The 21,350-nt window shown below is 41.3% G+C and overlaps 1 protein-coding gene across 3 annotated transcripts; it reads right to left on the reverse strand.

The window, feature by feature from the left end:
* Window positions 1-807: 807 nt before the first annotated feature.
* Window positions 808-21,349, reverse strand: ZSCAN12 (zinc finger and SCAN domain containing 12). Of its 3 annotated transcripts, XR_010337589.1 has the most exons (6): window positions 21,260-21,349; window positions 19,162-19,633; window positions 13,687-13,831; window positions 11,703-12,849; window positions 2,528-2,974; window positions 808-1,298 (listed from the first exon to the last, which is right to left on the reverse strand). XR_010337589.1 is itself a non-coding variant. In XM_012465819.2 (5 exons), exons 2-4 carry the CDS (start codon window positions 19,564-19,566, stop codon window positions 11,561-11,563), a joined length of 1,839 nt encoding a protein of 612 aa, XP_012321242.2. In that variant the 5' UTR covers window positions 19,567-19,633; window positions 21,260-21,349; the 3' UTR covers window positions 2,900-2,974; window positions 11,525-11,560. The 3 variants fall into 3 exon arrangements, 2 of the variants coding, with proteins under 2 accessions (XP_012321242.2, XP_012321241.2); XM_012465819.2 differs by lacking the exon at window positions 808-1,298 and having other exon boundaries at window positions 2,900-2,974; window positions 11,525-12,849; XM_012465818.3 differs by lacking the exons at window positions 808-1,298; window positions 2,528-2,974 and having other exon boundaries at window positions 9,409-12,849.
* Window position 21,350: the final 1 nt, after the last annotated feature.

Raw genomic sequence — 21,350 nt, forward strand, 5'->3', positions numbered from 1 at the left:
AGATAGTGCCATTGCACTCCAGCCTGGGCAACAAGAGCAAGACTCCATCTCAAAATAAATAAAATAAACAAACCAAACCTGGAAAAATATACTCTCTGATGGGATACCTACATGGTCTTGTATTGGAGAATATAAAGGCAGTCTCAAATTTACAGAAATACCCAGCAATTCAATAATATAGTTCTTTTCACTACATTTACTGAAACATTATATATGTGATCTTTGTGTCCCAGGGTACTAATACAAGCCTGCTCAGCCCATAAAGAAAATATATATATTTACAGTAAACAGTAGACAGTAATACTACTGGGTACACTTGGTGAATGAATTAAAGATATGAGACTAGAGCAGGCATGAAGAAAAAAACCTGTCCCCCAAAGCAGAGATAATCATCCAGGAGACAGATCACAAATCCAGAGATGCAGCTTATTTCAAAAGTCCTGGTTGCTTCTACTTATAGAGCCCTCTGGAAAAGAAAAATAACTTCTAACATTTCCTTTTCTTGACCTAAGACACTCAGTTTTTTACTGGCTAAAATGAGCATTTTAGAATACTCATTTCCCATACAACTTGCTCACTTATATTAATTATATTAACTTTTCAAAACTGTGGAAACTCCCTTGTTGAGGTATGAACTTTGTCCATATAACTTCCCACAATCCTCTCATTTATAAGAGCCTCTCTAATATGAATTCACTGATTTTTTCCCAAGTTCCAACCTCTGAAGACTTTTCCATACTCTAACACTGGCAGGGTTTCCCTTTAGTGTGAATTCTCCAATGCTGAAGAAAGCTGGTACACAATGGAAAGCATTTCCACATTCATCACGTTTATTGTGTAGATTCTCTGGTGCACAGTCAGTCCTTGCTTCTGGGTGAAGGTCTTCCTACATTTGTCAAACAAGGTTGTATACGGTTTCCTTGCTGAACAAAGGCCTCCTCAGCTATCACATTTATGCAGTCTCTTACGTGGATTCTTTGATGTCAAATAAGGCCATGTGGCTGAAAACCTTCCCACATTCCTTATAATGATAGCATTTTTCCTTGTAGTGGATCTTCTAGGGGGGAAAAGAGGGATCCACTATAAACAAAAGCCTTTCAAAACCTGTTGATTGCAGAGATTCTCTTCATTGTGGACTCCATGATGTGGAGTAATGACTCACCAGAAACTATGGCTTTTACACACTTACTGCATTGATGTTGCAGTTCATCAGACATTCCCCACCCCACAAAACTCAGCATCTCCAGAATGTTTTTGTTTTGGAGCCAAGTCCTTAGTTTCCTTCTCAGTAACACCATCTAAAACAAAATGCACAGACAATTCAAATGTCAGTTGCCTCTTCTGAAATGAGATTTATGATACAGCACAGTGAATAAAAATAAAACCCACTTTTATTTAAAGTGCATGTCTTTTCTAAGACTCTAAACAAGCATCTCATTTTCGTGACGTGTCCAAGAAGGCACGTGGCAGAGTAGGAGTAGGGGGATCCAATTTGGGTGAGAAGAGACAGCTAGGCAGAAAGAGACTGGAGGTGTATGAAAACTTTTCACAAAATGTGACAACAAAAGAAATCAGGAAAGTATAATCAAAAAAGTTAAGAGAAGATCAGTTTGAATCCAAAGCTGAGAAACAAGGAATATCATGAAACGAAGAGAAAGTTTAATTTGTTAAGGACAGTTAAAAGGACTATTTCTACTTACTGATACGTATCTTGGCTACTACTATAGACCTACAAAATGTTCAATAAATATTTGTTGAGTGGATCAGTAAACAACCAGATATGATCAAAGTTAACTTGAAACAATAGCTAAACCAGTTTCAAAATATATACTAACCTGATGTGGGGCAATCAATAAACTGGAAAATTTACAGTGGGAAAGTAACTTTCCTAGGTAATATTCATGTCTAAAACATAAGAAAGCAACACTTTGAAGTTAAGGAGTTAAATAGGTCAACAAACCAAAATCCCAATCCCCTACAAATATGGCTGTGATTTTCTCCTTCAAGAATCAGGTAGATAATGAGAAGGAGATGGGTAGAGGCAAGGTTTTTGGGGAGAGGACACTACTAAAAGTTCTAAAAGATTCCCTTGTGAGTCTTTCCTCTTCTTTCTCTCCAGAGATGTTCTCTCATCACCTTTCACATCAATAGGCAATGAGAGGTAAATTAAGAATCTTAGATTTGATCTGAAACCTTTGATTCCAAGGTACTATCTTTGTCATAAGCATATCTTGTTCTATCCTTAACCCTGAGACTTAAAGGCAATGTGATAAAATTGGTCCTGGGAAATGGAATTTGAAGCTAAACCCTAAGTTAAAACACCCAACAACCAAAAAACCCAATATAGAAAAGAGAAGGTTCCAGAGATGCACATAAATAGCAGGAGAATTAAAACCCAAGAGGGAAATGTTGGGTTATGGCTCCAGAGATATCTGGTGGATCCTAAAGTTGAGGTTTGCTGCTTTCTGTCGTATTCCCAAAACCTTTTGCTAGTCAAGCCATAAGTGATCCTCCCAACGTTTCCCACCTGTGGTTTGTCCTTCATTCAAGCTGTCTCCAACTCTTCCACCATCATGGATTGCCTCCTCTCCACATTCTGGATGATATTATCCTACCTATATCTGCAGCTTCACAAGTAGGGGCCAGGACCTGTCCCAGCACCTACTTCTTAACATGTATTTCTGGCCTCAGGAACTACTGGCAAAGCTTCCCAAGTTTTCTGACAGCTCTGTGAAGTCCAGGTAGCTATATCCACATAATAACAATGTAAAGTTTGAGGAAAGATCTGTGATTTCTTTGCCAGCCTGATTCTTTGTCCCAGGCACAGCCTTCTTCCTTTACCATCAGTCACTATTAGAGATCTTTCCTACAACACGATTGCCATTCTGGAATGAGAGAGCTCAGGAGAAGATTCACTCCAGCTTGGGGTTCACAGTGATTTTTCAGAAGTATTTCCTTGTAGGTGGTCTTCTTCCTGAGGCATAAAATAACAATGTCAACAGAACCTAATTTTGTTTATCTCTTTAGCCAAGAACTCACTTATCTGAACATGGCACTGAAGGAAAATGGAACTCTGTGTCAGTAAGCTAAATTAAGAAAGCAAGAGTGACTGCAAATTATTAGCTAGCCGCATCTGCTAGCCTTTGACTCTCGGAAAGTTTATATTAATAAAACTTTGAAGATCATGACCCTCTTCCCTTGGCCCCCCCTACTTCAAAATATCCCATATAAACGGCAGTGATAACATCAGAAATGAAAAATAACAATAGCTAATATTTATTTAAAATTCAGTATGCATGCAGCCATTTAAGTAGCTATAATCTCACTGACCGAGGAATGAAACTGAGGCACAGAGAGATTAAGTAATTTGCTCAAAGTCACACAACAGCTAGGTGTATTCCGACTTTTCTTGTACTCAGCGTCGATCTTGGGAAAATCACAAATCATATAATTTCCCCAAATGAACCCAACTTTCCTTTTACCAAAACTGGGAATCCAGACTCTCTTTTTCTCAACAGCCAGTTTTCCTGATACCTCAAAACTTGAAAGTCATCTTTAACTTCCCCAGCAGCTCTCAACCTATATCAAGCCCGACGTCACCAGAGACAATGAAGGGCTGGAGGGCACGAACCTGAGGCCAACTGCCTCCAGGTTCATCACAAAGGCCGGAAATTTCGGTACTTTCAGGTCCTGCCGCCATCAACGGCAGTCTCGGCATTCGGCTTCTCTAGGATTCTGGAGGCTTTCTCCTCTCTGTCGTTGCCCGGCCGTACCCTGCCCCAGCTGAGCAGCGCGTTCCAGCTGAGCAGTCAGGTAACCCCAGGGGCCCAGGCTCCCAGGCTGGGGCGCATCAGACCCGAGCGAGGCCGGCATTCCAGCAGCAGAATGTGGGAAGAGCAGCTCCGAAGTAAAACTGCGGATACCATGGGCTGCTAGTTACCTCTGATAACTAACAGGGGCGGAGACAGAAGGGAAGAAACCTCTCCTTTCCAACTTGGGCGGTAAGTGTCCCCTGCCGGCCACTGTTCATCAGTTCCCCAGGCAGGAAAGCAGAAGTACACCTGGGTGGGAGCTTTTATCCCAGGGCCAGGAGGACTGTGCAGCAGTTCTGGGAAACTTGCAGCATGGTTGAATTTCGACCTGGGGCACTGGCATCTAGAGCCAAAGCATTTGAGAGAGCCCACAGCAACAATCAGAACAAGAGCAGCTGTAAAGCACTAACGTGCTTTGTAAACTCATTTAATATACGTAACTGCCCAGTTGGATAGGTGCTATTATCATTGCCATTTTACATTTAACGTAAGAGAGATTAAATCGCTTACCAATCTTAGCTAGTAAGCTGAGATTTGAATCATGGCAATCTGTCTCTAGAATCCAGGTTCTTAAACCCTATCTCAGGAATAAGTAGGGAATTTGGCCACAGGAAGCTGTCAAGTCCCTAAACTGCCTCAATCTTTATCAGGGATGAAATGGGGAGAGATCTATCTAAATTCATTACTGAAGTAGGCAGAACTAAGGCACTAGATCAAAACACTAAGACACACACACCAAGCTTGAAGAGGAGTAATGATGATGTAACCATAAATCAGAGATTACAAATAACTTCCACTCTGGAGCCCTTGTTGGGACTTCCAGGAGCAGGCCAACTGGGTTTAAGATGACTGGCAGGAGCAAACAGACATATACCCTACAGATCAGCTTGCATGTGATGGGTGAAAGCTCTGAGAGCCTTGACTGATGGGTTTCAGATACCTACATGGTGTTTTTAACATGTGTGAAGAGAATCAACTGTCCACGTAATCAAGGGAAAACTGCTCGCTCTAAATAATGGTCTTACAATGTGAGTTGGGGGCTAGTCAACTGAAAAGTTTAAAACGCTTATCATGGTTGGCTTTGTCAACATCAAATTATATACCTCAGACCATATATATATAAAATAAAAATTACAACACATAAAAATATTCATATATACTTTTTACATATGAATATATATATATATATAGAGAGAGAGAAATACTATACATGTAAAAAAAAAAAAAAACATGTGAGAACTCCTTACCAAACACACGCAGAACATTTGAGAGGGAGAGGATCCACAGAAATTCCAATAAAATGAGCTGCTGGAGTGGCTGTGGTATAAGAACTTTTTGGTTTAAAGGATAAAAGTTGGGAAGAGATTCAATTAAAGGCTATCAAATTCTTATGTCTAGGTTGAACAAGCACTTGCTCAAATTCTGGCCTTGTGGAATTAGAAGGGACACCATTTGAACTGTAAAACTGGTAAATTTTAAGCAAAGAAAAATATGTGTGTGCATTCTTAAGTCGAAGAAGTATCTCCTAATATAAAATCACTTCTAAAAACTCTCATTAAAGATAGATCCGTAATGAGTTATTAACTCACGGGGACATACCTTTAAATCTTTCTGTATTAAATTAGACAGCCAAATATTCCTTATTCTGTGAGAACAGTGCAGAGGGATTTATGATTCTAAGCTAGGAAGGGTGATCTTTTCATATAACGAGCCCATTTTTAAAGTGGAATGTCTCCTGCGACACCCTCGCTGTGCAGGCAACGAGAAGCAGAGCTGTAGATGCTTGCCACACCTCATCCAAGATGTGGTATGCAGACAGGGTGGTAATATTGTTACCTGAGGTGTCTGGACTCCAGAACTTTCTGAATCATTTTTCAGAACAGTGACTGGAGATAAAAAGTTTTTATAGATAATGACTCAAGACACTGAATTACCACTGCAACACATGGTTTGTTCAACTGAAATAAACAGAGGAAGTGTATTCAGAGGTTAAAAGTATGGACTCTGGAACTGGGCTGCTTGGGTTCAAATCTTGGCCCCACTACATACTACCTTTGTGACCTTGAGCAGATTTAACTTATCTATTTCAGTTTCCCCAGCTGAAAATGAAATGATGTAAGTAAAGCATTTAGTAATGCCTGGCCTTTAGTAAGCAGTTAATAAATGAGCAGTATTATCATTAATAAACCTTTCCTCAATTCCAAAAGATGGCCAACAAGAACAGCTTTGACTATAACAACTCTACAATCAATAACCTACTGTATATTAACAGAAGAGACTACTTCTGTACTGAGTACAGGAGTGCAGACTTGTCTAAGTTCTTGTATCTTAGAGCTCTCTACAACCAACCTCATTATGCAGTTGAGATGTCTCAATTCAGAGCCCTGCTCAATCGCATTGCATTGTCCTTCCTCATCAGCTTCATCTCATTCCTCAAACTCTGGCAACCTCTTAATACAATTTATTTTTGGAAGGAAGGCCACATTCTTTTTTCTTCTGCAATCCCTTCCCACTGCACTCTGTGGAATCCATTTGATTGTTCAGGTTACATTTTTATTCACAGCCCGGGTCTGTGAATAAAAACTCACTTCGCTTCTCATTACTTTAGAAAGTTGGCTTCTCCCCAACCTCTCCATGCTTTTTGCCTTAAACATTTAATGTGTTGTTTACCTTGAACCAATTAGAACCAGTCAATCTTATCCTTAATATTATTTGCAAGCTTTATGATTCATTTGAGTTTTATACCAGGTACTTCTATGTGGCTGTTGTTACTACAATTGATGACCATCACTTCTACCTTAGACCTGCTTCACTTTCATATTCTTCCTTTCCATCCTGCCCCCTATTATTGTTATTTATTTCAAAATCCACATACATAAGATGCTTCAGAGGTTTCCGGTTTCTAGCATCTTGTCACTGTCACACCACATCTATATTTTATCCATGAAATGTACTCTTGACTTCATCACAAGGCATTCTGTTCACTGCACTTCCCAACGTAGCACTCCCATTCCATATCTAACATGTCACGTCCTCCATTTGCCCCTCAGGGCCTTCAATTTCCCTATATTGCCAATTTAGCTCCAATTAGTAGCCTTATTCTACTGTATTTTCTCTTTATCCTAGATAGCTAGTTTAATCCCCTTTGATGCCTGCCGGGAAATTCCATGTCACTCCACCTTTTTTGGTACTGCAACTGTATTTAAGCATAAGAAATAACCAGAATAAAACTCCTACATTTTATTTTTATTTTGAGACGGAGTCTCGCTCTCTCTCCAGGCTGGAGTGCAGTGGCGCAATCTCGGCTCACTGCAACCTCCACCTCCCGGGTTCAAGGAATTCTCTTGCCTCAGCCTCCCGAGTAGCTGGGATTACAGGTGCATGCCACCATGTCCAGCTACTTTTTGTATTTTTAGTAGAGTTGGGGTTTCACCATGTTGGCCAGGATGGTCTTGATCTCTTGATCTTATGATCCACCCGCCTTGGCCTCCCAAAGTGCTGGGATTACAGGCATGAGCCACTGTGCCCGGCCTTCACATTTATTTTTAAACAAGTATGAACTGTACCCTCCTATATAACAGGCATATTCCATTAAGTCTTTGTTTATGGTCCCTTTATAATATTAGGTATATAAAAAAGATTAATAGTGTGAAGAAAGGCAAATGGAAGAATGTGCGCATTGACAGAACATATTAAGCAGAAAATGAACTGGAAAGACCCCAAGTAAAGGCACTGAGAGGGGCAGAAGGCAGCTTTAAAACAAGGATTGCATTCCAGTGAGCAGTCAGATGAAAAGAGAGGCTCTGAAGTTACTATGAACAGTAACTTCAGTTTGGATAACAGGTCTATAAAATCAGATAAGGAGGATGTAGAGCATGTTTGGTAAGGAGAACATTCTCATACAGGTTCTTATCACTAAGCAGAGTCCCTTCCACTGAGGAGAGTTTCTAACAGTGAAAAAGCAAAAGAACTAACATAACTAATTCCATTTTCGTTTAAGGAGCCTTTACCCATTCCTCCATGTAGGCCAGGATAATTTTAGAACACTGAGACAATATGCAGAAACAGCAATCATGTAGTTTTAAAAACTAACTCTGGGATTTAAGAAGTATGTAAAGAACTACATAGTTAAAGATTTATAGGAGCATTATGACCCAATCAGTAACAAAGTTCCCAACCTCCTTGGACTCTTGCTGGCATCAAGATGTTTGTGGTCTTATGTTAACTCTTCATCCCAACTCATCCTTTTCCCTTTGCCTTTAACATAAAAAGAGCCTAAAATTTGTACTGACTTAAGATGGTACTTTAGGACACTAGTCTACCATTGTCTCAGGTTGCTGGCGCTCCGAATAAATCTGCTTTTCTTTTCACCAACTCTCTTCTCTCCTGAGTTTTGGCTTTGGAGTGCAGCAGCTGAACCTTGGTTTGATTACAAGTTTGCATTCTAATTATGTGTGAAATGGGAGGCAGGGTAAACTTAGTTAGAGCATAGGTCTCACATACTTATAGCTACAGAGCTCCCAGGCTCATACTGGGTTCCTTGTTTCCTGGAGGAAAAAAACTAGATTTCCAATCCCAGTTGCCTCAATGCCTTATGCATGCAATTCCAATGCTGGGGGTATGAAAAAAGCCTAACTAAGCACTCTTCAACTTATGAGTAAGTTGTTTTCCAACTGTTCATTTGCCTCTGTCTGTCATGAACTCAAGGTTTTCCTGTACAGAAAGTCATGTAAGTTCCAATCCCAGAAGCCAATTTGGCACCTAATTTGCCTGAATTGAAATACTTATACCATTATGATTTCTATGGGAATATGTGTTCATATTTACAACTTAGCTAGAAACATACATATTCCTATAGGACCAGAGACTCTTCTAGCTCTAATCCAGGGATAAAAATTCTGTACAGGGTTTATGGATAGAGAGGCAAGAGACAGGGGCACTAGGAAAATGGGGATGGAGTACATTACAGGAGTGAAGAGAAGATGGGACAAAGACAAGGGACTGCATAGAAAGGTAGGAGTGGGCCTTAACTAAGAAGAATGCAGATTACCCTTCTTTTATTTCTCCCCTTCCCCTCTTGTCAGCGTCTCACCACTTCAAAGCCATTGAGCAGCTAGTGTGAAGAGAAGAGAGGACTGGAGTTATCTTGGGTGTAGTAGGAAGATAGTCCCAGAAAATTGTGGAGTTTGCTGTGGCAGGGTAGAAAAGGAAGGAAGTAACAGGCCATCTCAGTAGAGATTAAGAATGATTTCTGTAAATAAAAAGACAGATCAGGGCCAGGCGCAGTGGCTCTTGTCTGGAATCCCAGCACTTTGGGAGGCTGAGGTGGGCAGATCACCTGATGTCAGGAGTTCAAGACCAGCCTGACCAACATGGAGAAACCCCATCTCTACTAAAAATACAAAATTAGCCAGGTGTGATGGCACATGCCTGTAATCCCTGCTATTCGGGAGGCTGAGGCAGGAGAATTGCTTGAACCCAGGAGGCGGAGGTTGCAGTGAACTGAGATCATGCCATTGCACTCCAGCCTGGGCAACAAGAGTGGAACTCCGTCTCAAAAAAAAAAAAAAAAAAAAAAAAAAAAAAAAATCAGATCAGGAGCCATGTGTACTTCTATGTGGCTTGCCTATTGTCCACTAAAAGAATCATGACAGGTTCTCATCCAAAGCAGAAATTTTACTCAACAATACAAGGTTAGAGTCAACCAGTTTTCAGTTGGTTCATTTTTCAGAAGCCCAAGGGATAGTATCTCTAATTTGGGGTCCTTTTATGCACTCAAAATAAATCAGTCCTCAAGAGCAATTATTAGGGAATTCAGAACATAATGGCAATATGAGATCTGGGAAACAAAAGGAGGAAAAAAGTAAAACAGAGAAGAGCACCAAGCCATCCCCTAAATAAACAACACAAGGCCTTGCAATCAGAAGACCCCTGGAATGTAGGCCTGTCGCTTTTTCTCTGAATACTTAAATTTGAAGGGATGGAAAGACCACCTTAAACCCTAACCCTAGTTTTTTGGCACGATGGTGGTCTAATTCTCTGTTCACTCCAAAGAGCAGGTGGTACATGTTCCCTGTAAGGATTTCCTTGTGCTAAAAATTTGCAATGGCCTTTAGTTTATAGGACTGTGTTCAAGCTTCCCCACTTCACAGACAACCATGAAGTGAGCTGTCATTCAACTTAACGCTTCTTTCTTTCTTTCTTTCTTTCTTTTTTGAGAGAGTCTCACTCTTTAACCAGGTGCCAGGCTGGAGTGCAGTGGCACAATCTCGGCTCACTGCAACCTCCGCCTCCTGGGTTCAAGCAATTCTCCTGCCTCAGCCTCCTGAGTAGCTGGGACTACAGGCGCGCGCCACCATGCCCAGCTAATTTTTGTATTTTTAGTAGAGACGGGGTTTCACTATGTTGGCCAGGATGGTCTCGATCTCTTGACCTTGTGATCTGCCCGCCTTGGCCTCCCAAAGTGCTGGGACTAAAAGCTTGAGCCACTGCGCCCAGCCAACTCAACGTTTCTTAAATTTTTAAAGTATATTAAGTATACTTTAAAATAGAAGCTATAAAAATGGAGCTATAAAAATGAAGATTCTCGACTCTCATCCTAGGCCTAATGAAGCAGAATAGTGGGATTCAGGGCTGTTAAACAAGCTCCACAGGTGATTTTGATGTTCATCAAAGTTGAAGGATCACTAATGTAATGGCCAGGACTAGAAGTCAAGAGACCTGCACTTAGGTTACTCCTCTTTTTCTTTTTGTGGGATTATAGCTGTGTCACCATCTCCACAGACAAGAGTATTCTCATTTTTTTTTTTTTGAGACGGAGTTTCGCTCTTGTTACCCAGGCTGGAGTGCAATGGCGTGATCTCAGCTCACCGCGACCTCCGCCTCCTGGGTTCAGGCAATTCTCCTGCCTCAGCCTCCTGAGTAGCTGGGATTACAGGCACGCGCCACCATGCCCAGCTAATTTTTTGTATTTTTAGTAGAGACGGGGTTTCACCATGTTGACCAGGATGGTCTCGATGTCTTGACCTCGTGATCCACCCGCCTCGGCCTCCCAAAGTGCTAGGATTACAGTATTCTCATTTTTTAAATGGAGAATGCTTTTGATTTACTGAGGTATTTTAGGAATTAAATGAGAAAAGTGCTCTGTAAATGTCAAAGTGCTATAAAGTATTAGATGAAATTATTCACATTCTGGCCCTCTTATAGTCTGTCCCCAGGCTGTTCCCAGCTTAATGCTATTGACTGCCCAATCTGCACGAACCTTTTACTTCAGGTTGGCTACTCTTTTCCCTGATGCTTCCAAATCACATGCACTTTTACTTTGGCTTACATTTGTTTTACCTGTTTTCTCCCTTTTGGCTGCTAAGTCTGCCCATCAAATCCTTAGTTTCAAAAAAATCTTTCCTGATCACTCTAAGAAAAAGTAACCTGTCCTTTAGAATTTACAACACTTAGAGTCTACACAGTGCCACTTTCATTTGACACTGAGCATCAATTCTAGTCTCCTGTAGTCTTATTTAACTAAATATGTGGATCTTACCTATTCCAAACTATAAACTCTTTAAGAGTTTGGGGTTATATTCTTGCTCTCCACAGCACCTAATACAATGGGCAGCACATAGTGAATTCTTACAAATATCTGAAGTTTCCTCATAGCAATGGTGGCTGAAGTTTTGCCCCAAATAATTATAAAGCTAAATAGTGTTTCTCACCGGCCTGAACTCTGTGAGATTACTTCCCTGCAGTCATCACACAGAAACAGATCTTTCTCCTTTGTGGATAGTCTGATGTTGAGTAAGAGCTGAGTTCTGCCTGAATGATTTCCCACACTCTTTACATATATAAGGACCACCTCTATTATGGATTCTCTGGTGTTTACTAAGATCTGACCTCTGTCTGAAGGCTTTTCCACACTCATCACATTGGTAGGGCTTCTCCCCAGTGTGGATTCTCTGATGCTGAATGAGGCTGGTGATTCCTCGGAAGGCGTTCCCACACTCATCACACTTGTAGGGCCTTTCTCCAGTGTGGATTCTCTGATGTTCCGTGAGGACTGATCTTTGAGTAAATGCCTTTCCACACTCATCACATTTATAGGGTCTTTCTCCAGTGTGAATTCGCTGATGTTCTGTAAGACTTGTCCTTTGAATAAAGGCTTTTTCACATACCTCACATTTGTAGGGTTTTTCCCCAGTGTGAATTCTCTGATGCTGAATAAGGCCACTCTGACTGAAGGATTTCCCACATTCCTTACACTGATAGCATTTTTCTTTGTGGTGGATTTCCTGATGGGAAACAAGGGATGAGTTATAAACAAAGGCTTTTCCACACTCGTTGCACTCATAGGGCTTCGCGCCGGTATGAACTCCTTGATGCTGAGTAAGTATGGAACGCCGACTAAAACTTTTATTACACTGAGTACACTGATAAGGTTTGTCTCTTGTGTGGATTTTGATATGGTGAAAGAGGCCTGCTTTCTGACTAAAGGCTTTGCCACATTCATTACAGTGATAGTGTTTTTCTCCTGTGTGAAGTCTCTGATGTTGGTTAAGAGCTGACCATCGGCCAAAGACTTTGCCACACTCATTACACTTATATGGTTTCTCTCCAGTGTGTATTATTTTGTGTCGAATAAGCACAGTTCTCCCACGGAAAGCTTTTCCACATTCTTCGCATTTGTAGGGTCTGTCTCCAGTATGGATCCTCTGATGTTCTATGAGGTGTGAGTGCTGACTAAAAGCGTTTCCACAGTCATCACATCCATAAGATTTTTCTCCTGGACAGATTCTCTGATGTTCAGTATGGTCCGAGTTCTCAGTCAGGCTTACCCCATTTTCATCACAGGTAGGTTGTTTATCTTCTCTGGAGTGTGCAGAGGGCTCTTCAGTTATTTCTTCAGGTTCATAAGTTTCTCTACACCTAACAGACTGGGACATAGCATTTTCAGATTTACTGGATGTATTCTCATGAGGTTCCATTTCTTCAGAAACTTCTTGCTTTAAATTCCCACACTTGTTTCCAGTCTCAATATCTAAAACTAAGAAGGGATCATAAATATTACCTTTTATATCTTTAAAATGTATTTATACATTTTAATATTAAGCAGCTGCTAAAAAATAAAAAACACAAGACTCTTCCATCTAAGTGATAGAGGAAAATATATATTTTTCAATATGGAAAACATATGCATCAAAAAAATATCTGGAGGAACACACAAAAAATTAGTAACAGTGACAACCTATTTCAGAGTAGGGGCAGGAGCCTAGGTGGCTAGGAAAATTGGGTAGAATAGAAACTTTTCATTAAATAACTTAAAAATGTTTTGTTTTTGAGCCATGTACATTTTTATCTATTTAAAAAAATAAATGAAAATGAAAAAAATATTGAGAAAATAGAAATAAGACAGGATCTTTCACACATTCACCAACTTTTAATATTTTGCAACATTTATTTTATTATTCCTTTTCTTTGTAAGTATACAATTTTTTTGTGTGTTAATCATCTGACAGTTGCGAATGTAATGGAGCAAAGACTTATTTAGTGAAGGAGAAAGGATACAGTGCAAGTGGAAAATAGAGGTATTGTCTGATAGGACAAAGGCTGAAAATAGCAAGGAGGTCAGTATGAAGAGAGAGAAATATCAGAAGGACTAAATTAAGTGGTAAAGCCAGAATTCAGAAGAATATGAATGTAAAAAAGAGAAAGAGTTGAAGAGTGATAAACGAGGCTGTCTGGGAGTCTATGTATGAGCCATCAGATTCCAAAAGAGCCTTTTTGACTTTAATGATCAGAAACAGTAGCAAGTACAAAAAAGCCCCAATGTCTCGTGCTACCCATCTTCCCCTTCCTCCCAAGATGGGTCTTTCTTCTTTACCTTGCTTCTGTTGGAATGCAAGTTCTGGAGATTCATACTTTAGCTGGGCTTTCATGGACTGGAGGGACATACTGGGTTCTCCTTCTTTTCCTAGAGATACCATCTCCTGCAAGAACATTTCCTGTTCCTCAGTGTGAGGTAAGACCTGAGGGAAACGAGATATAGCTGACAGACTCACTCTGAGACAGAAAACAAAAAGTATACTATTTGTGGCAGTGGCTTTTTTCTCAGTATAAGCCTGCCATAACCCTACCCATTCTTCAAGGCCAATATAAATGTCACCTCCTCTGGGGAACCTTCTTTTCTCCACCCAGAAGTAATTTCTCCTGTTGTTACCACTAAAGTATGTTGGTTGTGTCACTTTTATTTCTTTGTCTTGTGCTCAAAGAAGTGGAGAAAGGAAAGCAAGTAAGACAAAACAAAGGAGAGAAGAAAAAGGTGAAATGAGGCAGAAAGGAAAGAAGATAGAACTCAGGACAAAATAAAACATTAAGAGAGAAAGAGAAAAAGGAAAGGGGATAAGTAAAGGCAAATAATGTAGACCAATGATAAAAAAGAAAGGCAGGTTTGGGACACCATGGTGGGAGGATTGCTTGAGGTCAGGAGTTTGAGACCAGCCTAGGCATCTCCCCCCACAAAATGAAAAATTATCTGAGCATGGTGGCACACACCTGTAGTCCTAACAACTCAGGAGACTGAGGCAGGAGGATTGCTTGAGTCCAGGAGTTCAACATTATAGTGAACTATGATTACAGCACTGCACTCTAGCCTGGGTGACAAAGAGACCCTATCTCAAAAAAAAAAAAAAAAAAAAAAAGTACAAGGGAACAAATGAGAAGGAGAAAGAAAAGAAAGAAGGTGGGAGAAGAAAGACAGGAAAAGAAGGAAACGAGCAGACTCTCTTCCATATTCATTCCAGAAGCTGTTCCCAATAGTCTCTGCCCTTCTGAGGTACCCGTTCCACTTCTCTCCGGGAAGATTATCTTATATTCTATGTATCCAAGATCACAATCATCTCAGAAATCATCTACTCTTCATTTTACCTATGTCCACCCTCATACTCTTCTCCATTTCTTCGGTTTTAGAGGACAACGTCTTCTCTTTTTCAAGGCTTATATCTCCACTTTGCCTTCAATCCCATCACTTTTGGCTTCCCTCTGACCCTTGCTCCCTCAGTGAACTAACTCATTTATTCAGCAATTTCAGCCCCTGGGTGGCTCCCATTCTTCCATGGGCCTATTTCCTCTTGCATTTAAAAATAACAGGTTTCCCCAGCATGGTCTTGTAAAAAGCAAGGATTTGGAATCACATGGATTACGTACTGTCTCTCTTAGTTTAGTGGCTCTGTGACCTTGGGCTAGTTACTTACTGTTTCTGAGATTGTAAATGTCATTTGTATAAAGCACCTTGCTTGTCATACAACAGGCTCTCAAATTACTTCCTCATTCTCTTCAAAGGTTAAACTTTATAAATAAAAAATCACCATATACACTGCCTCTATTTCCCTGATACAGTTTCATTTTGTAGTCTCAGTTTTCAGAATAAAAGCCAGAATCAGCAGAATGCTATCTCAGATGTACAGAAAATGATGTTTTGATATCTCACATTTTGCAAAAAGAAAGTGGGGGGTGGAGGAAATGCCAGTACAGTGAGCTGTGCCTTCTATTCCTGGATCTCTGGTCAGGCCTCAGAAATCAAGCTGTAAACTCCATTAGATGCCCCCTGCAATGCTTTCAGAGAATGAGCTGATTGGCAATACAAATTAAACACATTTAAAACCAACTTACTTTTCCAGCACCTAAGAATCCCACTTTCTTCTGGTTCTCTTTGTACCTCCCTAGCTACTGTTTCTGCTGCTCGTTACTTCTTTCATGACCTCATCCTATCTCATGGATTTAAATACTATGTATATTCTGAAAAGTCCCAATTCTGTATTTCTAGCACAGACCCTTCCACTGAATTCCAGTTCATTATATCCAGTTGTTTGCTCAACTTTTCTGCTTGAATTCTAATAGGAATCTCAAAATTCACATGTCCAAACCCTAACTTTTTTCTGAGGCGGAGTCTCACTCTGTTGCCCAGGCTGGAGTGCAGTGGTGAGATCTTGGCTCACAGCAACCTCCGCCTCCCAGGTTCAACGGATTCTCCTGCCTCAGCCTTCTGAGTAGCTGGGATTATAGGCACCTGGCACCACACCCAGCTAATTTTTGTATTTTTAGTAGAGACAGGCTTTCACCATGTTGGCCAGGCTGGTCTTGAACTCCTGACCTCAGATGATCCATCTGCGTTGGCCTCCCAGAGTACTGGGATTACATGCATCAGCCACTGTGCCTGGCCCAAACCCTAACTTGATTCCTGTCCCTCCACCCCAAACCCACTTCTCTCCCAGCCCTTACCATCTCCATGAATGACAAATCCACTCTTATCTCATGTTCAGACCAAAAACGTGGGCATAATCCTTTATTTACTTTCTCTCATATCCCACATTTTATATAAAAACTAATCCTCTCAAGCTCTTCCTTCAAAATATATCCAGAATCCAATCACATTTTACCACTTCCACTGCTACTATTCTAGACCAAGTCACCAATATCTCTTGCCTGGAATATTGCTTATGATTATTGCTCCTGAAATGGTTTCATGCTTCTACCTTTGACGCCTGTGCCTACTCCAGCCCCATTGTGGAACTTTCTCCTAGTAACCAGAGTGATCATTTAGAAATTCATGTCAGATTATATCTCTCTTCTATTCAGAAACTCTCCAATGACTTTCCATCTCAGAATTCGAAATTCTTACAATGGCCTACAAGTTCTGACATAATATAATCTTACAACTATTTTATTTCATCTCCTCCTTGACAAATACATCTCTACCATGACAAGTACATTTTCACTTTAAAATTCTCTGCCTTGTCCGGGCTTGGTGGCTCACACCGATAATCACAACACTTTGGGAGGCCGAGGCAGGTGGATTGCGAGGTCAAGAAATCTTACCATCCTGGCCAATATGGTGAAACCCCATCTCAAAAAAAATAGCTGGGCGTGGTGGCGTGCACCTGTAGTCCCAGCTACTGGGGAGGGTGAGGCAGGAAAATCATCTGAACCCGGCTGCAGGGAGCTGAGATTATGCCACTGCACTCCAGCCTGGTGACAGAGCAAGACTTCATCTCAAAAAAAAACAAAAAACTGACCCTCTGCCTGTGTGTGGCTTGCTCTTTTCATTCAGATTTCTCCTGTAAATGTCACTTATCTGAAAAGCCTTCTCTGACAAGACTACAAAAAACAGCGCGATCCCCATTTCTTTCACCATTCCTTTTCTCTGCTTTTATCGTTGTTGTTTGAATAGAATTGCCTGTCACTTATATCTTGTATGTTTTTTTTTTGGAGATAGGGTCTCACTGTGTCACCCAGGCTGGAGTGCAGTGGCATGATCACAGTTCACTGCAGCCTCAATTTCCTAGGCTTAAGCAATCCTCCCACCTTAGCCTCCCAAGTAGCTAGGACTACACACGCCTGCCATAGTGCTTGGCTAATTTTCGTATTTTTTATAGAGATGGGCGTCTCACTATATTGCCCAGGCTGGTTTGTTGATTTTTAATTTACTATCTGTCTCTCCTCAGTAGAGTAGAATCTACATGACAGCTGCAACCTCCTGTGCTTTGTTCACCATTGCATTCATGGTGCCCAAAACAGGACCTAGTTCAAACAGATACTCAGTAAATGTGTACTTAATAATTTCCTACAGTCTTTAACTTTGTTAGGAGTGTCTCCATTATACTAGTGTTTTCAAATTTGATTTATTATTATTGTTATTGTTGTACTTTAGATTCTGGGGTACGTGTGCTGATCACGCAGGATTGTTGCATAGGTACATAGGTGGCAAGGTGGTTTTGTTGCCTCCATCCCCGCATCACCTATACTTGGCATTTCTCCCCATGTTATCCCTCCCCCCACCTAACTGTTTTTCCCCTAGCCCCACAACAGCCATTATACTAGTCTTTCAAGCTTCAAATCCCTAGTGTTTTGCTTAGAATAGATTGTTCTGTAAAGATTTCTCCATTGGTTTTTCCTTCTTTACTTAACAGATCTAATCTGTCATCACTTCCAAACAATTCTTACCTAAAACATGCCTCATCCTTGGTAATCACACTTTCATGATCCTATTTCTTTCTTTCTTTCATTTTTTGAGACAGAGTGTCACTTTGTTGCCCAGGCTGCAGTACAGTGGCACAATCTTGGCTCACTGCAACCTCTGCCTCCTGGGTTCAAGTGATTCTCCTGCCTCAGCCTCCTAAGTAGCTGGGATTACAGGCATGTGCCACCACGCCTGGCTGATTTTTCTATTTTTAGGGTGGTCTTCAACTTGTGACTTCAAGTAATCCACTCGCCTTGGCCTCCCAAAGTGTGAGGATTATAGGCATGAGCCACCGCACCTGGCCTCATGATCCTTTTTCAAACTAAGATCTTTTTGCCATGTTCCTACCCTCTTTATTGTATTTTGTATCACAGTGCTAGATTATACTTCTATTATTTCACTAAGTTTCAAACTCTTTATAACAGGGTTTCCTAGTGTTGCCTCTACTGACATGTTGGTTCAGATAATTCTTTGTCTGAGGCTGTGCTGTGTGTTGTAAGATATTTAGCACCAGCCTTGCCTTCTTTACCCACTAGATGCTAGCAGCACCTCCCTGAGTTGTAACAACCAAAAATGTTCCAAGACAGTGACAGATGCCTTCTGGGGCACAAAATTGGCACTGGTTGAGAAACCCTGTCTTATTTTAGTGTTAAAAAGAAAACAAAAAAGTTCTGCATAATTTGATTCTCTTTTACATCTTACCATTAGTGAAGCTCATTTAGACTCAAGGAGAAAAGGTTAGGAGGGGTCTGTCCTAAAGAATAAAATCTCAATTCCAAAGGTTGACATTTAAGGTCCTGGACACTATCTCAGCTCTTCTACTCAGAATTCACCTTTCCAATCTAACTGGGCTTTCTACTACTCAAAGAAGCATGGATCCCCACCCTGCTCTCCTCACTAACTTTCCATTGTACTCCCATATCTCATTCCCCTGAAATACTTAATTTCTCCATTTTAACATCTTGTAATGGAGTCAGAGCAATGGATATATCTGCACAACCTTAATTCTTAATTGTTTGTATTGTGCAATAGAGTGATGCCCTTTCAAGAGGCTGCTTCCCATCCTGCTACTTTCATCTGATACCTGGTCTTAGAAGTCTTCTAAGATGGGCAGTATGTTTATCAAACAGAATTTTGTAACTTAGTAAAGAAATACAAAATCCTTCCACAGAAAAGTTACAAGTTAGGACCACATTAGCTAATTTTCCATGAAACTCATGCCCCTTTTTGGTGCATCAAACTGTCAAGAACATGCTTTGTGGAAAAAATGGCTCTTCATTCTGGCACAGAAATCCGCAATTTATCTTTTCTCAAACAGAAGTCACATCTTTTCTTTCTCACCCTCTCTCCTGGCTCATCCAGCTCTCTCTCTAAATCCTCCAGCACAGTCACCACCTCCTCCCCACTCTCTGGATGCTGCTCCTGCACCCAGGCCTGGAGCTCCTCAGGTAGGATGGTCAGGAACTGCTCCAGCACCAGTAGCTCCAGGATCTGTTCTTTGGTGTGGGTCTCTGGCCTCAGCCACTGATGGCAAAGCTCTCGGAGTCGGCTCAAAGCCTCACGGGGACCAGATGTCTCCTGGTAGCAGAACTGTCTGAAGTACTGACGGAAGACCTCTCTGCTATGGGTGTTGTTTTTATGCAGGTTCCAATCCTGTCTGGTGGTATACTTCTCCTCCTCCTCTATCTTCACTTCCAAAGGTTCGTCCTGGTCCATGTGGGCCTGGATAGCCCAAGTGGATGCCATTTTAGCTGTGCAAGAACTATCGGTGTTTCAAGTAAGATCTCCCTGGAAAATTTCTTCCTGGACAGTCCTGAGGAGTAAGACATCATTATTAATACAAGCTACACCATAAAGGAAAACTGCAAGTTCTGAGAACTTGGAAAGCCGGCCTCCAGATTAATGTACAATACTCAGAAAAGTAATCTGATAGAAAAGACGTAAGATTTGACCAATTTAAAGAGAAAGACTGAGGAAAGGTGCCAAGTTGTTTCAGGACTTTTTAAGAAGGAAGAGGAGGGTAAGCCTCCCTACATGGGAGGCTGAGGTGGGAGGATCCCTCGAGCCCAGGAGTTTGAGGCTGCAGTGAGCTGTGACTGGGCCATTGCACTCCAGCCCGGGCAACAGAGTGAGACCCTGTCTCAGAAGAAAATGAAAATTAAAGAAGAATGAAACTGGTCATATGACATGGCTGAAAAGATCTGGTTAAGCCGTTTTCTTGATTATAAGATAACAGATTCTATACGGTAATACATGGGCAGTGGAAACCAAGGTAGAAGATGAGACAGCGGGAGAAATGTGTAGAATCATGTACGAAGAATGTCGCTTGCCAAAGGGAACAGGAATAAGTAAGACCCCACAAAGATCTAAAATTCCCAGACGACTTAGGTTAAAGGGGGGGTAAAATGGAACTGCTGTTGGGCTTTCATTTTCCAGAAACATGGTGCCCCAGAGCAAAGCATGCACAGCACCTCTGCATTGTTCAAAACTACAAACACAAAACAAAACTAAAAAAATCCATGGCCAAGTGGCTGGAATAGAATAGAAACTCCCACAATTGGAGAATGAAAAAAATTCAACAAATGCTCATGTTAATGTCTTATTTCATAGAATTCCAAAGACTACATGATGGAATACAGGCCTCCACCAAATTGGCGGTGAGATCAGAAATGTACAAGATCTGGGACCTTCAGAAAAGTAATATTCCTTGTAGGTAAACTGAGGGGAAATCTATTCATTAGAGAAGGCTAATGGAGACAGCAGCCAAGAAAAAAAAAAAAAAAAGAAGGAAGAGTAAGACTTGTTAGTAAACTTATTCTCATTTGGTCCTAAATGAAAGACAAATAGAATAAAACTAACATTTAGAATAAGTAAATTATAATGATGAGAGGTTGGGACATCCTTGATTAGTTACTTTTATCTTTTAAATGTCCAGATGTCTGGTGGAAACCATGAAATCATAAAAGCAACAAAGTAATATAAATGTATTTCCTCAGGGACTTAATCTTTCTGCTCATTCTTCATTTATAAAGTGAGAAGCCTGAAGAGGTTACTCTTTAAGGCTTCCCTCCACCCTCACGGTCTCTGATTATAATCTGAAGTGAGGCAGGCCCAGGAAAGGGTCCCTAGGACGCCGGCCAGCGTCGGTGACCCGTCACTGTCCAGAAATGTCGGCAAGCGCTGAACCCAAGGATACACAGCCCGAGGCAAACCTGGAAGGTATGAGTCTTACAGCCTGGAATTGCCGCAGACACTGGGAGCGGACCCCTCATCCCCAAAGGGTCCCAACGCATTTTGGGGAAAGCTTCCCGCGGATCCGCCTGGGATTGGGAGGACTGAGATGTCCTCTACACCAGCCAGAGCCTGAGGGGCCCAGTGGCTGGAATACAGCAATCTCCCGCCCACCTGCTCGCCGCGCACAAAGCACAACATCGCTCACCTGCGGCCGCCGGCGCCAGCAGAGGACTCCCTCCTAGCGAGCGAAGGGCGGAGGCCTCAAACCCTTTCCGGAACCGGAACCCATCAAAAGT

This window comes from Aotus nancymaae, unplaced genomic scaffold (assembly GCF_030222135.1).
Source record: "Aotus nancymaae isolate 86718 unplaced genomic scaffold, 86718_ANA_hifiasm-v0.15.2.pri h1tg000051l, whole genome shotgun sequence".
In the NCBI taxonomy this organism is placed as follows: Eukaryota; Metazoa; Chordata; class Mammalia; order Primates; family Aotidae; genus Aotus; species Aotus nancymaae.